A 17,564-nucleotide genomic window follows, 5' to 3' on the forward strand; every position below is an offset into this window, starting at 1 on the left:
TGTAGATGACCTGGAGCCAGTGGGTTTGGCAACGAGTATTAAGCGAAGGCCAGCCAACGAGAGCGTACAGGTCGCAGTGGTGGGTAGTATATGGGGCTTTGGTGACAAAACGGATGGCACTGTGATAGACTGCATCCAGTTTGTTGAGTAGAGTGTTGGAGGCTATTTTATAGATGACATCGCCGAAGTCGAGGATCGGTAGGATGGTCAGTTTTACGAGGGTGTGTTTGGCAGCGTGAGTGAAGGATGCTTTGTTGCGATATAGGACGCCGATTCTAGATTTAATTTTGGATTGGAGATGCTTAATGTGAGTCTGGAAGGAGAGTTTACAGTCTAACCAGACACCTAGGTATTTGTAGTTGTTCACGTATTCTAAGTCAGAGCCGTCCAGAGTAGTGATGCTGGACGGGCGGGCAGGTGCAGGCAGCGATCGGTTGAATAGCATGCATTTAGTTTTACTTGCGTTTTTTTTTACATAGATGGCAATAAAAGTTACTTTTAGATTTGTATAATTTTCATTTAGATAGAATGTAGATTAATCACAGGCAATGATTTTGAGATACTATTATAAATGAAATGAAACTGTTCCAGTAAAATGTACATATGAAAATCACAACTGGCACACAGATTGGTAGAAATGGTCAGATAACTTGCCACTCAGCTGATGTAAGGGCTATATAAATACATTTGATTTGATGATGGAATATTTGATTATTTTGACTGCCAGAGCGAGTCTACCTCTGAAAATAACATACAGTCCTTGGACCTTGAGGAGTAACGGGGGCAGCAATCAGCAGTAGAAACAATATCAAAGCGTACTCCCTGCCCGTTTCAGTAAAAAGCTGAGGGATGGAGCTGGAGAAATGTAACCATCCATGATATCAACATTATAGTTTTAACCATGTTTTGAGGATATACAGTGTTTGTTTATATTTACTGACAAACATTGGAGTAAAAGAAGCTTATATTTTGGGTTCTGATGGAGTACAACAGTTGAACTAAGCTCATGAGGCATTTATAAGTGATTTCTTCAAGAAACAGATGGGTACATATCATTAATGTATAAGTCCCTAAATGGATGTAACAACTGCTGATGGCCCCTTTAAGAGAACATCTTGGGCTAATCTAATAGGAGATATTGAGGACTACAGTATTTCAGGCATTGTCATTGGATGCATTTGATCAATTGTTAACGTTTTGTTGATGGTCCACTCTTGATGTTCTACACGTTACAGTGAAGCTTCAGCCATTCCTACAGAACAACATTAAAGTGTAGAACCCCTTTACTGCATATTGGTTCCACGACTGCAGAGACGGTACTTACTGGTGTTAAACAGATCTCCAACCTCCTCTTCTTCCTCCAATGTAACAGTCATCTCCCCCTCCTCCTCTTTCACTCCAAAAACTGCCTCCTCTTTCTCTTCCTCCTCTTCTTTTACTGTAACATCCTCCTCCTCTTTCACTCTGAACGCGTCTTCCTCTTCTTTCACTTTAACGTCTTTCTCTTCTTCTTTCACGGTAACAGCCTCACCCGCTACTTGTTTTTGTATTGTAACATTCTTCTCTTCTTTCACTAGAGCTTCTTTCTCCGTCCAGCAGACCTCTTCTTTAGCAGGAGAGTAGCTTAGTGAACTCATGGTCGGTATGTTAGCATTAGCGACTAGCCTAGTTCTAAGCTAACTTAGCAAACCAGCTAGCTGACAAACAACGTAAATATATAATTAAATGGGCCAACAAGTACATACGACAGAAGTGTGTTTAATACACAGCGACTGATATACACCAAAACAGTGTAAAGAGCGTGAATGTTGTAGCTATGTTTGCTAGAAAGCTACCGAGGTGTCTGACTAGCTGTTGTTGTTGAAGGAGCGTCCCGTCCACTAGATTATACGTCACACTGGCAGCATCGCCTGAACCTAAAAGACGCACATCGCCATCTGCTGACTGGACTGGGCAACGCAGTTGAGGAACCAAACGTTTATTTTTCATTTATTTCATAAAATATTAATATTACATTAAGTCGTTCAAAGAGAAGCATGTGTTGATTGATTCGTTTTTAATGAGTGAGAATTTAATACAAACTTTACACCCACTACATATTTTCATTGAACCATACTTCTGACATGGATCATTTTGACCCCAGAGGCATATCTTTTATCATAGCCAAAATGTGGTTCATTCAATTATTCCAATTTTTAATGACTTTGTCAAACAACTTGTTTTTAATATATATAAATCATGGTTTAGTGTTTCTGTGTCAAAATTTACTTTTAATTCAAATCCTTTGGAGTCATTTTGACTCCAGCCAAAAGCACCTTTGTTAAATAGGACGTTTATTTCAAATCAAATCACATTTTATTGGTTACATCACGTGTTTAGCAGATGTTATTGTGGGTGTAGCGAAATGCTTGTCTTTCTAGCTGCGACAGTGCAGTAATATCTATCAAGTAATATCTAACTATTTCACAACATAGACCCAATACACACACATCTAAGTATTTGAATCTAGGTTTCTCTGTAGACATGATCCATCCCACCAGAGGGTGGAGGGGCTCCTGTATCAGTGGTTTTGACAGATAGACACCTGCAGACACACTGTATAGTGCGTGTACTCTCCATGTACTCTCCTAAGATTGGACTTTTCTATACCACGTATCACATGACTGTGTACAAAACTGCCAGTGGTAGAAAACACTCCCAGCGGTAGAAAACACTGCCAGAGGTAGAAAGCCCTGCCAGTGATATACAGAGCATTCGTTAAGTATTCCGACCCCTTCACTTTTTCAACATTTTGTTACGTTACAGCCTTATTCTAAAATTGTATAATTTTCCCCCCTCATCAATCTACACAAAATACCCCATAATGACAAACCAAAAACAGTTTGACATTTTTGCAAATTGATTAACTTAAGTATTCAGACCCTTTGCAATGAGACTCAAAATTGAGCTCAGATGCATCCTGATTCCATTGATCATCCTTGAGATGTTTGTACAACTTGATTGGAGTCGACTTGTGGTAAATTCAATTGATTAGACATGATTTGGAAAGGCACACACCTGTCTATATAAGGTCCCACAGTTTACAGTGCATGTCAGAGCAAAAACCAAGCCATGAGGTCAAAGGAATTGTCCATAGAGATCTGAGACAGGATTGTGTCGAGGCACAGATCTGGGGAAAGGTAGCAAAAAATGTCTGCAGCATTGAAGGTCCCCAAGAACACAGTGGCCTCCATCATTCTTATATGGAAGAAGTTTGGAACCACCAAGACTTTTCCTAGAGCTGGCCGCCTGGCCAAACTGAGAAATCGGGGGAGAAGGGCCTTGGTCAAGGAGGTGACCAAGAACCCGATGTTCACTCTGACAGAGCTCCAGAGTTCCTCTGTGGAGAAGGGAGAACCTTCGAGAAGGACAACCATCTCTACAGCACTCCACCAATCAGGCCTTAATGTAGCAATGATTCAAGTGTCAAAATGTATTTCAATGGACAATTCAGTGAACTGTTCTGTGAAAGGTGCTGGCTAGAGATGACATGCAGGAGCTTGCAGGGATTTGTAGTCTTGCATGTCGTCTACTTTGATGCTAATTAGCATTTTAGAATCCAAGAGTAAAGAGACACAAATATATTGATACAAGTATTTGTATTGATTATGGATCCCCATTAGTTCCTGTCAAGGCAGCAGCTACTCTTCCTGGGGTTTATTATGGATCCCCATTAGTTCCTGCCAAGTTAGGTCAGGGAGCGTGCCAGCCTGCCTGAACCGCCCCTGAATTAACAGGTATAAATGATGGATTATGAACTAACAGGTATAAATGATGGGTTATGAATTAACAGGTATAAATGATGGGTTATGAATTAACAGGTATAAATGATGGGTTATGAACTAACAGGTATAAATGATGGGTTATGAATTAACAGGTATAAATGATGGGTTATGAACTAACAGGTATAAATGATGGGTTATAAATGATGGGTTATGAACTAATAGGTATAAATTATGGGTTATGAATAAACAGGTATAAATGATGGGTTATGAACTAACAGGTATAAATGATGGGTTATGAACTAACAGGTATAAATGATGGGTTATGAATTAACAGGTATAAATGATGGGTTATAAATGATGGGTTATGAACTAACAGGTATAAATGATGGGTTATGAATTAACAGGTATAAATGATGGGTTATGAATTAACAGGTATAAATGATGGGTTATAAATGATGGGTTATGAACTAATAGGTATAAATGATGGGTTATGAATTAACAGGTATATATGATGGGTTATGAATTAACACATCCCCTGCGAGCCCAGGCATTTCAATACATTCAGGACCTCTTACGGTCCATGTGCAATGTATATGGTTATCTCTGTCTCTCTCTACATCTCTTCTTTAACAAGCAGCCATGTTGTTGTCATTCCACTAGGGACCTGTTTTCAGCATTTTAAGTCTGCAGTCAATAACCGGTGCACTGGAATGATCCCTCAACACCCTTTACACATGTACTGTACTGGAACTATCCCTCAACACCCTTTACACATGTACTGCACTGGGATTATCCCTCTACACCCTTTACACATGTACTGCACTGGAATAATCCCTCTACACATGTACTGCACTGGAATAATCCCCTTACACATGTACTGCACTGGAATAATCACCTTACACATGTACTGCACTGGAATAATCCCCTTACACATGTACTGCAGTGGAATAATCCCTTTACACATGTACTGCACTGGAATAATCCTTTTACACCCTTTACACATGTACTGCACTGGAATTATCCCTCAACACCCTTTACACATGTACTGCACTGGAATTATCCCTCAACACCCTTTACACATGTACTGCACTGGGATTATCCCTTTACACATGTACTGCACTGGGATTATCCCTCAACACCCTTTACACATGTACTGCACTGGGATTATCCCTCAACACCCTTTACACATGTACTGCACTAGAATTATCCCTCAACACCCTTTACACATGTACTGCACTGGAATTATCCCTCTACACATGTACTGCACTGGAAATATCCCTCAACACCCTTTACACATGTACTGCACTGGAAATATCCTTTTACACCCTTTACACATGTACTGCACTGGAATAATCCCACTACACCCTTTACACATGTACTGCACTGGAAATATCCCTCAACACCCTTTACACATGTACTGCACTGGGATTATCCCTCAACACCCTTTACACATGTACTGCACTGGAATAATCCTCTACAGTTAGGAGCACTCTTGTTGTTATTCTGTCTCTCACTGCTCAAATAAACCTACTATTAAAATTATAGACTGATTATTTCTTTGTAAGTGGGCAAATGTACAAAATCAGCAGGGGATCAAATACTTTTTCCCCCCACTGTACATCTACATGATGTATTGTTACACCATGTAGGAGCAGTATAGACCTAGTCTGTTCATTATATACATCTACATGATGTATTGTTACACCATGTAGGAGCAGTATAGACCTAGTCTGTTCATTATATACATCTACATGATGTATTGTTACACCAAAAAAAAGGGAAATTATATTATTTTATACTAATACAATTGCTCAGAGAAAGAGATTTAGTTTAACATGTAATTCTCAAAAGGCAGGGGTCTGAATTATTGCTACCCATGTTTTCAATACTCCAGCACTCTCCCCTTGGGAGGATAATGACACTGAAATGTTTTATGAGATTAGAGAACACATTGGGTGGTATCTTAGACCATTCCTCCATACAGAATCTCTCCAGGTCCTTGATTTATTTAGTCTGTCTTATGGACTGCCCTGTTCAATTCAAACCACAGGTTTTCAATGGAGTTCAAGTCTGAAGACTGAGATGGCCATTGAAAATGTTGATTTTTGTGCCCAAATAACCATTTCTTTGTGGATGTTGATGTGTCTTGCTGGAAGATCCACTTATGGCCAAGTTTCAGCCTCCTAGCAGAGAGGTAACCAGGTTTTGGGCTAAAATATCCTGGTAGTGGGTAAAGTTTATTTATTTATTTCATACAGTCATTTTAGCTCATCTTTATCAAGGGTATCAATAACTAGGTGCTTATTTTGATATCTAGTTATTTGACTGAATCAGAAATACAGATGTGGAGTAGATGTAGAGTTTGTTTAAAATTCTCATAAAAAAATCTTAACTAATCAAACAACACTTGTTGCTCTTTGTACGTGTTGATATAATATTAATATTTAATGGAGAGGAAAAAAACGTTTCCCTAAACTGCTTTATAATATTATAATTCAATGAAGAATAAAAATAGTTTTCCCTCCTCAACTGCGTTTCCTCCCTCCAGACAGCAGATGGCGATATGTGTCTTTCAGGCGATGTTTCTAGTGTGACGTATAATCTAGTGGACGGAACGCTTCTTCAACAACTGCAGCCACCTCGGTAGCTCGCTAGCTGACAAAGTCTGAACATTCAAGTTCTTAAGACAATTTCGTGGTTTAATTGCCACTGTGATTTAAACATAGTACTCCATTTTATGTAATATTTACGTTGTAAGTCAGCTAGCTGGCTGGTTAAGTTAGCACTAGTCTAGTCGCTAATGCTAACTAGCTATTATCCCCGACCATGAGTTCACTAAGCTACTCTCCTCCTGATAAAGAAGCGGAGGTCTGCTGGACGGAAAAAGACGCTCTCGTGAAAGAGGAGGAGGAAGAGGAGGCTGTTTCAATACAAAAACAAGTAGAGGGTGAGGCTGTTACAGTGAAAGAAGAAGAGAAAGACGTGACAGAGAAAGAAGAGGAAGACGCCTTCAGAGTGAAAGAGGAGGAGGATGTTACAGTAAAAGAAGAGGAGGAAGATGCAGTTTTTAGAGTGGAGGATGAAGTGAAAGAAGATGAAGACGTTTTTGGAATGAAGGATGAAGAGGGGGAGATTACTGTCACATTAGAGGAGGACGAAGAAGAGAAGACTGGAGATCTGATTAACACCAGTAAATACAGTGAGTACTATCTAATAAAACAGGGACATTGATCTGATTAACACCAGTAAATACAGTGAGTACTATCTTATAAAACAGGGACATTGATCTGATTAACACCAGTAAATACAGTGAGTACTATCTAATAAAACAGGGACATTGATCTGATTAACACCAGTAAATACAGTGAGTACTATCTAATAAAACAGGGACATTGATCTGATTAACACCAGTAAATACAGTGAGTACTATCTAATAAAACAGGGACATTGATCTGATTAACACCAGTAAATACAGTGAGTACTATCTAATAAAACAGGGACATTGATCTAATTAACACCAGTAAATACAGTGAGTACTATCTAATAAAACAGGGACATTGATCTGATTAACACCAGTAAATACAGTGAGTACTATCTAATAAAACAGGGACATTGATCTGATTAACACCAGTAAATACAGTGAGTACTATCTAATAAAACAGGGACATTGATCTGATTAACACCAGTAAATACAGTGAGTACTATCTAATAAAACAGGGACATTGATCTGATTAACACCAGTAAATACAGTGAGTACTATCTAATAAAACAGGGACATTGATCTGATTAACACCAGTAAATACAGTGAGTACTATCTAATAAAACAGGGACATTGATCTGATTAACACCAGTAAATACAGTGAGTACTATCTAATAAAACAGGGACATTGATCTGGTTAACACCAGTAAATACAGTGAGTACTATCTAATAAAACAGGGACATTGATCTGATTAACACCAGTAAATACAGTGAGTACTATCTTATAAAACAGGGACATTGATCTGATTAACACCAGTAAATACAGTGAGTACTATCTTATAAAACAGGGACACAAGCCATTTTCTGGTCTTGCCATTGACTTTCAAGACGATTTAAGTCCAAACTGTAACTAGGCCACTCAGGAACATTCAATGTCATCTTGGTAAGCTCCTCCAGTGTAGATTTGGCCTTGTGGTTTAGGTTATTGTCCTGTTAGGACAGTTTTTTGTATTCAGATCTCTGAAATGCTCTCTACTTACGTAACATTTAGTGTCTCCTTGTGTTACGGTTGGAAAACAGTTTTCATGGGCACAAAAATCCTAAATCATTTCAGAGTTTGCTAAATCCAGTGGTTCTAACCGAGAGTCACCTTAACATTATTGACACCCAAATGGATACTGTCATTAATGCAGTTCTTCAATAATTACACATAATTCTTAATACTGTAGCTGTTTAGTTACAGTCACATGTTCAACTATCATCAGCTGATCCAGGAAATCATTTTCTGAATGACAGTCACATGACAAATATCACGACATGCAACAACAACCAAAGTGCTTCTTCATTCATTACTCTGGTAAAGACAGTTATGCCGTTCTCCATGTTGGATCCAACATCCCTAACAAATGTATGTTTATAAAGTGTTATTGTCTGCTTGATTTACAGTAGGGTCTCGTTAGTCTGTTTGGACACAGAGATACTTAGCTCATAATGTGTAGAGAACTGTTCCTTGATGGATAGGCTATTGTACAACACACAGAGCTATTTTCCTTTATTCAGGACATTTAGAATGACAACACATTACAGAGTAGCCTAGTGGGATTATTCACAAAATTATCTGGTGATCAGGTTATGAAATGTCATGACAAAGACATTTTAGTTTCCATGTTTCACCTGAAATATTAAATTATATATAGTCTTAGGTGAAGTAGGTCTATGTTGTTGTTAGGTGAAGTTATGGGTCCTACAGTAGGTCTGTGTTGTTGTTAGGTGAAGTTATGGGCCCTACAGTAGGTCTATGTTATTGTTAGGTGAAGTTATGGGTCTTACAGTTGGTCTATGTTATTGTTAGGTGAAGTTATGGGCCAATTTGTTAAACACTTAGTGTACAAACCCTCATTGTCAGGCTGATGTTAAAGCTAGCCAAAGAGCATTTTACTGGTTGAAGTGTTTTTTAAGTATAAATCAGTTGATATGCGACAATAACACAAACATATTAAGTAGGTGATTCAAGCGAGTCTTACAATTATAATCCATATTTAATGTGAAATGCACTCATAAGCAACCTGTAAATGGAGGCTATTTTTGCTGTCAGCCTATGAGAACTCCCCTGAGTTTCCCCCACGGTGGTGAATTAGTGAATAGACACAGAGCTTAATGTGAGTTTCCTTGAGTAGCACTCCTGATCTTGTGCTGTAATATTCAGAATACATTGTGAAAACTAAAATCTTTGCTCACTATTTTTTGCTCCAGGCAGATATACTACATCCATAACTAGTGGTTTCCTCATTACCAGATATACTACATCCATAACTAGTGGTTTCCTCATTACCAGATATACTACATCCATAACTAGTGGTTTCCTCATTACCAGATATACTACATCCATAACTAGTGGTTTCCTCATTACCAGATATACTACATCCATAACTAGCGGTTTCCTCATTACCAGATATACTACATCCATAACTAGTGGTTTCCTCATTACCAGATATACTACATCCATAACTAGTGGTTTCCTCATTACCAGATACACTACATCCATAACTAGTGGTTTCCTCATTACCAGATATACTACATCCATAACTAGTGGTTTCCTCATTACCAGATATACTACATCCATAACTAGTGGTTTCCTCATTACCAGATATACTACATCCATAACTAGTGGTTTCCTCATTAGCAGGGAAGTGTTTCTGCAATCATTTTTGTGTGCGCATCGCCCTCGTGTCGCAATTTTAGCAAACACAGAAAGGGGCCAATATTGGAGACCAAAAGTCATCTGGCACACTGCTTAGGGTTTCAACAACTTTAAAAACTTTTCTAGTTACTACTAGTGTGAAAACAAGACAAAATATGATTGTTGCTAAGTTGACTGTCTTAATTGTCAAATATTTTAACAGACGTCAATTGTTGTACAACTTCATGGGTATGCTCTGGGCATCACCTTTTACCTCAAATAAACAGTGGATTTCTGCTGTTGTGGACCTTTAACCATCTGTCTGACTTTGTTCTCACAGGAGAGAGACGGGACTATTGGGATCCTGGGGATCCTCAACAACATCATGATGCTGACGAGGCAGAGAAGAGTCTCTCCAGATCAGAACTCCTCAAGAAACACCAGCGAGTTCACACAGGAGAGAAATCTCACTGCTGCTCTGACTGTGGGAAAAGATTAAACTCTTCACTAGGCCTTAAAATACATCAAAGAATTCACACTGGGGAGAAACCATATAGCTGTGATCAATGTGGAAAGAGTTTTAAAAAATCTAGCAGTCTGACTAAACACCAGAGAATACACACAGGAGAAAAATCTTATAGCTGTGGTCAATGTGGGAAGAGTTATGTTAAATATGCACATCTGACTCGACACCAGAGAACACACACAGGAGAAAAACCTTATAGCTGTGGTCAATGTGGGAAGAGTTTTGTTCAATCTAGCCATCTGACTCTACACCAGAGAATACACACAGGAGAGAAATCTTATAGCTGTTGTCAATGTGGAAAGAGTTTTGCTGCATCTGGCAGTCTGACTCGACACCAGCGAGTACACACAGGAGAGAAACCATTCCACTGTTCAGATTGTGGGAAAAGATTCTCAACTTCACAGAATTTGAAGACGCACCAGAGAACACACACAGGAGAGAAACCTTTTAGCTGTGATCAATGTGGGAAGAGTTTTACTACATCTAGCAGTCTGACTCAACACCAGAGAATACACACAGGAGAGAAACCTTATAGCTGTGATCAATGTGGGAAGAGTTTTTGTCAATCTAGCCATCTGACAGTGCACCAGAAAAGACACACAGGAGAGAAACCTTATAGCTGTACTCAATGTGGGAAGAGTTTTGTTACATCTAGCCAGCTCACATTACACCAGAGAACACACACAGGAGAGAAACCTTATAGCTGTGGTCAATGTGGGAAGAGTTTTACTAACTCTAGCAGTCTGACTAAACACCAGAGAATACACACAGGAGAAAAATCTTATAGCTGTGGTCAATGTGGGAAGAGTTATGTTAAATATGCACATCTGACTCGACACCAGAGAACACACACAGGAGAAAAACCTTATAGCTGTGGTCAATGTGGGAAGAGTTTTGTTCAATCTAGCCATCTGACTCTACACCAGAGAATACACACAGGAGAGAAATCTTATAGCTGTTGTCAATGTGGAAAGAGTTTTGCTGCATCTGGCAGTCTGACTCGACACCAGAGAATACACACAGGAGAAAAACCTTATAGCTGTGGTCAATGTGGGAAGAGTTTTGTTCAATCTACAGATCTGAGAGTGCACCAGAGAATACACAGAGGAGAGAAACCTCTTAGCTGTGACCATAGATAATCTGATAAAAGATCTCTGATCAAATATTAGAAAATACATTAAGGAGTTGTTTCATGATATCAATGAATTAATGTCACAATGTAGAATGTTTAAACATTGTAGTAGAAGTATTTTAATGATGTCACAATGTAGAACCCTAAACGTTTGTCCCCTGTTCTATTGATTTCAACATGATATGGATATTAGCCTCAGGGGGAAAATCCAGGCTCTGAAATGGAAGAGTTACTATTTATGTGATTTAACAAAAAGTGACTAACAAAAAAAGAGTTGTGTTACACTCACCACGTTGGTGACGCACTGGAATCACAATGCAACACTTCAAAATGTAGCTAGCTGTTTTCTACAAATTGTCCTCTAACCAGGGATGTACACATTATTCCCAGATTCCGTGTGGTTTTTGAGCTGTTAGTTTTAACAGGACGTGCAACCTCATCTCCCTCCTCTCGGCACAATTGATTTCAACATGATATCGATGAGTGATGACAAATAAGTGTTGTGTTCCTTTGTTTAGCGACCCCTACCTTTAAATGCATCACTCCAAAATGTAGCTGACTGTCTTCTGCAGGTTGTCCTCTAACCAGTGAGGTGAAATATATCTCCCATTTCCATGTGTTTTTTAGTTGTGTTAGTTTCAACAGCACGTACAACCTGATTTAATCGATATCAGTGATTTATTGCTACTTGTGCAGTTTTATAAAGGTGCTTGTTTAAAAAAAAATCCAAGTAATATGATTATTGTGGCAGATGTTTGTGTATACAGCACATTTTATGTTTAGGTTTTCAATTTATCACAAACAGTTTTTGCATATTGGTTATTGATTTGGACACGTTAAAACTGTGTTTTGACATTGGGGATATCCCATCTAGCAACATGTAATTGAAAAGACTTTGAAAATAAGACTATGCAACCAAATATTTCATATTTACATTTCATGTAACATTTAGTAATAATTATTTATGTAACCAACTCACAATTTTTGGTACAATTATATTGACATTGTTGCCCTGCTTTTATAATATCAGGGTTAATTCTCAGATGTGCCAACCCAAATGTACTAGAGCATGACATTGGGGACTGGGCCCCGATCCAACAACATGCCTATCTAGTGAACCCTGAAAAGAGAGAGAAGCTCTGCAGTGAGGTGGAAAGTTACTATGGATATTGCAGGAGTTTCCTCTTGAAATCAGACATGTCTGTGGTAAGGACAACTTGGTTGCTGATTGTCTCAAAAAGATTTGTGTTTTGCGTTTAGCCAGTGCGTTGCCATGGATCACAATTTATTTTGACTGCATGTTTTTCTGTATTGGTGATGAGTTTTGTTTGGGCTCATTCCAAGGGGACGAGAGTTCTAGAATCTAGTGAGTTTTAGGAAGAAGAGAGTTCTAGAAGCTAGTGAGTTTTAGGAAGAGGAGAGTTCTAGAAGCTAGTGGTATTTAGAAAGACGAGAGTTCTAGAAGCTAGTGAGTTTTAGGAAGACGAGAGTTCTAGAAGCTAGTGAGTTTTAGGATTCTATAGTAAGTGAACCAAGGTGGGGGATTCTATAGAAAGAAAAAGGTGAAAAGATACTATTGTATATTATTATTTAGAAATACGTGTTTTTTCTTGTTTTTAATTGTTGACAGCCAGTAGACACCATGTTTATATTGGTGAAGGTGAAGCATTGTAGTTGATTATAATGTGAAATGGAAGTTGTTTTCTGTTGGTGGTGAGCAAACTTGTCCAACAAAAATATAGGATATATTTGTTGTCTTAAAGGGGAAGGTGTTACAGGCTTTGGTTTTTCCATTTATGTTTTGAGGTTGGACTTTAGCTCGTTAGCACTGATTGGTGTCACCTCGTTAGTCAGAATGTGTTACACCTGTGCTGGCTTGTCCATCTCGTTATGGTTGAATATTGCATCCAATTGTTAATATTTTAATCAATGGATTTTCCTTGGAATGTTCCGTAGTCTTTCAGTTGTGTAGTAAATATCCGTTTATTTTCATTGTTTTTTCCTGTGAAGCCATTGCGTGGCATCCATGTCTGAAAAGTGCTGTATAAATAAAGCTTGATTTGATTTGAGCATATTGCAAAACAAAGGAACCCAATGATTGACAATCAACAGACTTCATTATTTTTAAATTTTATTTAACCTATTTAACCTTTAATTAGGCAAGTCGGTTAACCTCTAGAGGACCCCTTCCCGCTCTGATCCCGCTAACGGGATTTATTGATAAGATACCATGGCGGGAAATTCAAAACTGCAAGAATCTAATAATTTCAATTTCTCAAACAATCAACTATTTTTCACCATTTGAAAGATAAACATCTCCTAAATCCAACCACATTGTCCGATTTCAAAGAGGCTTTACGGCGAAGCATAAAGTTAGGTTATGTTAGGAGAGTACATTGAAAATAGCTGCGTGTAATGTTTTGTCAATTCAAAGACAGGCGTCAACAAAAGCAGAAAACCAGCTAAAATTATGCACTAACCTTTGACAATCTTCATCAGATGACACTCCTAGGACATTATGTTATACAATACATGCATTTTTTGTTCCATCAAGTTCATATTTATATCCAAAAACAGCATTTTACAGTGGCGGTGAAATTCAGAATTTTTTTTCCCTCAAATGCTTCCGGTGAAGCAGCGTTACAATTTACAAAATTACTATTCGAAAACATTGGTAAATTATAATATTGTCATTCAAAGAATTATAGATTAACAGCTCATAAATGCTACCGCATTGCCAGATTTCAAAATAACTTTACTGGGAAATCACACTTTGCAATAAACGGGGTGCTATGCTAAGAACAATAGGCTAGGATATACAGGTTAGCACCATCTTGGAACCATCTAATATCAATAATACTATTGTAAATAATCCCTTACCTTTGATTATCTTCATCAGAAGGAACTTCCAGGAATCCCAGATCCACAACAAATGTGGTTTCTTTCGACAAAGTTCATAATTTATGTCCAAATAACTCCAAGTTGTTCCATGTTGTTAGCGCGTTCAGTAGGCTCCTCAAAATGTAGGGGGAGTCACGACGAAAAGTTTAAAAAAAAATCTATTTACGTTCGTTCAAACATGTCAAACGTTGTTTAGCATCAATCTTTAGGGCCATTTTTAACGTGAAACATCAGTAATGTTTCAACCCGACCTCTCCTGTGTCTTGAAAAACGTTTTGAAAAATGTCTTGCCTCACATGAACGCGCATGTGCGCACAATAATGAAGTGACGACATCCCAGGGACGTCAACTTCCCTTCCTTGTCATCCGGTCTCTGTTCATCATAGACGCTTCAAACAACTTTATAAAGATCGTTGACATCTAGTGGAAGCCGTAGGAAGTGCAAAATGAATCCTTTGTCACTGTGTGATCTATTAGCAATGACTCGAAAATAGTACAGCCACAAAATTCTCATTTCCTGCTTGTATTCTTCTCAGGTTTTTGCCTGCCATATGAGTTTTGTTATACTTACAGACACCATTCAAACAGTTTTAGAAAATTCAGAGTGTTTTCTATCCAAATATGTTAATAATATGCATATCCTAGCTTCTGAGTTGGTGTAGCAGGCAGTTAAAAATGGGCGCATATTTTTTTCAAAATTCTCAATACTGCCCCCTAGCCCCAACAGAACAAATTATTATTTACAATGATTGCCTACCAGGGAACAGTGGGTTAACTGCCTTGTTCAGGGGCAGAACAACATATACTGCTCAAAAAAATAAAGGGAACACTAAAATAACACGTCCTAGATCTGAATGAATGAAATAATCTTATCAAATACTTTTTTCTTTACATAGTTGAATGTGCTGACAACAAAATCACACACAAATAATCAATGGAAATGCAATTTATCAACCCATGGAGGTCTGGATTTGGAGTCACACTCAAAATTAAAGTGGAAAACCACACTACAGGCTGATCCAACTTTGATGTAATGTCCTTAAAACAAGTCAAAATGAGGCTCAGTAGTGTGTGTGGCCTCCACGTGCCTGTATGACCTCCCTACAACGCCTGGGCATGCTCCTGATGAGGTGGCGGATGGTCTCCTGAGGGATCTCCTTCCAGACCTGGACTAAAGCATCCGCCAACTCCTGGACAGTCTGTGGTGCAACGTGGCGTTGGTGGATGGAGCGAGACATGATGTCCCAGATGTGCTCAATTGGATTCAGGTCTGGGGAACGGGCGGGCCAGTCCATAGCATCAATGCTTTCCTCTTGCAGGAACTGCTGACACACTCCAGCCACATGAGGTCTAGCATTGTCTTGCATTAGGAGGAACCCAGGGCCAACCGCACTAGCATATGGTCTCACAAGGGGTCTGAGGATCTCATCTCGGTACCTAATGGCAGTCAGGCTACCTCTGGCGAGCACATGGAGTGCTGTGCAGCCCCCCAAAGAAATGCCACCCCACACCATGACTGACCCACCGCCAAACCGGTTATGCTGGAGGATGTTGCAGGCAGCAGAACGTTCTCCACGGCGTCTCCAGACTCTGTCACGTCTGTCACGTGCTCAGTGTGAACCTGCTTTCATCTGTGAAGAGCACAGGGCGCCAGTGGCGAATTTGCCAATCTTGGTGTTCTCTGGCAAATGCCAAACGTCCTGCACGGTGTTGGGCTGTAAGCACAACCCCCACCTGTGGACGTCGGGCCCTCATACCACCCTCATGGAGTCTGTTTCTGACCGTTTGAACAGACACATGCACATGTGGCCTGCTGGAGGTCCTTTTGCAGGGCTCTGGCAGTGCTCCTCCTGCTCCTCCTTGCACAAAGGCGGAGGTAGCGGTCTTGCTGCTGGGTTGTTGCCCTCCTACGGCCTCCTCCACGTCTCCTGATGTACTGGCCTGTCTCCTGGTAGCGCCTCCATGCTCTGGACACTACGCTGACAGACACAGCAAACCTTCTTGCCACAGCTCGCATTGATGTGCCATCCTGGATGAGCTGCACTACCTGAGCCACTTGTGTGGGTTGTAGACTCCGTTTCATGCTACCACTAGAGTGAAAGCACCGCCAGCATTCAAAAGTGACCAAAACATCAGCCAGGAAGCATAGGAACTGAGAAGTGGTCTGTAGTCCCCACCTGCAGAACCACTCCTTTATTGGGGGTGTCTTGCTAATTGCCTATAATTTCCACCTATTGTCTATTCCATTTGCACAACAGCATGTGAAATGTATTGTCAATCAGTGTTGCTTCCTAAGTGGACAGTTTGATTTCACAGAAGTGTGATTGACTTGGAGTTACATTGTGTTGTTTAAGTGTTCCCTTTATTTTTTTGAGCAGTGTATTTTTACCTTGTCAGCTCTAACCACTAGGCTACCTGCCACCCTCTTGCATAACCAATGAGCACATATCTTAGTATGAAAAACAGTATCAATTCAGTATATCTTCCACTATGTCAAAACAGTATCACTTTTCAACCAACCCAGTGCATTGGTTGAAACTGAAAAGTTTTGAAGTCAACAATACGTCAAGGATTCAACAACTGAAATCTGAAACAAACAACTGGATCAAACAGATCAATCCCACTGGACATTAGGTTTCATTCAGACCCTGCAGGGTTTAGATTAAGCCAGAACTAGTTAAACTAGGATATTTAAGTAGCTTTCGTGATCGTGTCTTAAATTTGGCTTAGTTAGTCGGAGACTGGAGTAAGGTAACTAAGCCTGAATGAGAACACCTGGGTTAAGCCTGATTAGGTTCAGCATGAACACCTGGGTTAATCCTGATTAGGTTCAGTATGAACACCTGGGTTAATCCTGATTAGGTTCAGTATGAACACCTGGGTTAATCCTGATTAGGTTCAGCATGAACACCTGGGTTAAGCCTGATTAGGTGCAGTATGAACACCTGGATTAATCCTGATTACGTTCAGCATGAACACCTGGGTTAATCCTGATTAGGTTCAGTATGAACACCTGGGTTAATCCTGATTAGGTTCAGTATGAACACCTGGGTTAATCCTGATTAGGTTCAGTATGAACACCTGGGTTAATCCTGATTAGGTTCAGTATGAACACCTGGGTTAATCCTGATTAGGTTCAGTATGAACACATGGGTTAATCCTGATTAGGTTCAGTATGAACACCTGGGTTAATCCTGATTAGGTTCAGTATGAACACCTGGGTTAATCCTGATTAGGTTCAGTATGAACACCTGGGTTAATCCTGATTAGGTTCAGTATGAACACATGCTGTTGGTCTAGTGGTGCTCATTAAAACCCGGAATAGAAAACACCAATACTGGTGTGAATCTGGAGACGAAACA

The 17,564-nt window shown here is 39.5% G+C and overlaps 1 protein-coding gene across 1 annotated transcript; it reads left to right on the top strand.

Annotated features, from left to right (window-relative positions):
• The first annotated feature begins 6,382 nt into the window (after positions 1-6,382).
• Positions 6,383-13,370, top strand: LOC145866094 (uncharacterized). Its single transcript, XM_082970959.1, has 2 exons — positions 6,383-6,963; positions 9,984-13,370. The coding sequence occupies exons 1-2, from the start codon at positions 6,591-6,593 to the stop codon at positions 11,306-11,308; spliced, it is 1,698 nt and encodes a 565-aa protein (XP_082827085.1). The 5' UTR covers positions 6,383-6,590; the 3' UTR covers positions 11,309-13,370.
• The last annotated feature ends 4,194 nt before the right edge of the window (positions 13,371-17,564 follow it).

Source organism: Salmo salar, unplaced genomic scaffold (assembly GCF_965601325.2).
Source record: "Salmo salar unplaced genomic scaffold, fSalSal1 ptg000129l, whole genome shotgun sequence".
In the NCBI taxonomy this organism is placed as follows: Eukaryota; Metazoa; Chordata; class Actinopteri; order Salmoniformes; family Salmonidae; genus Salmo; species Salmo salar.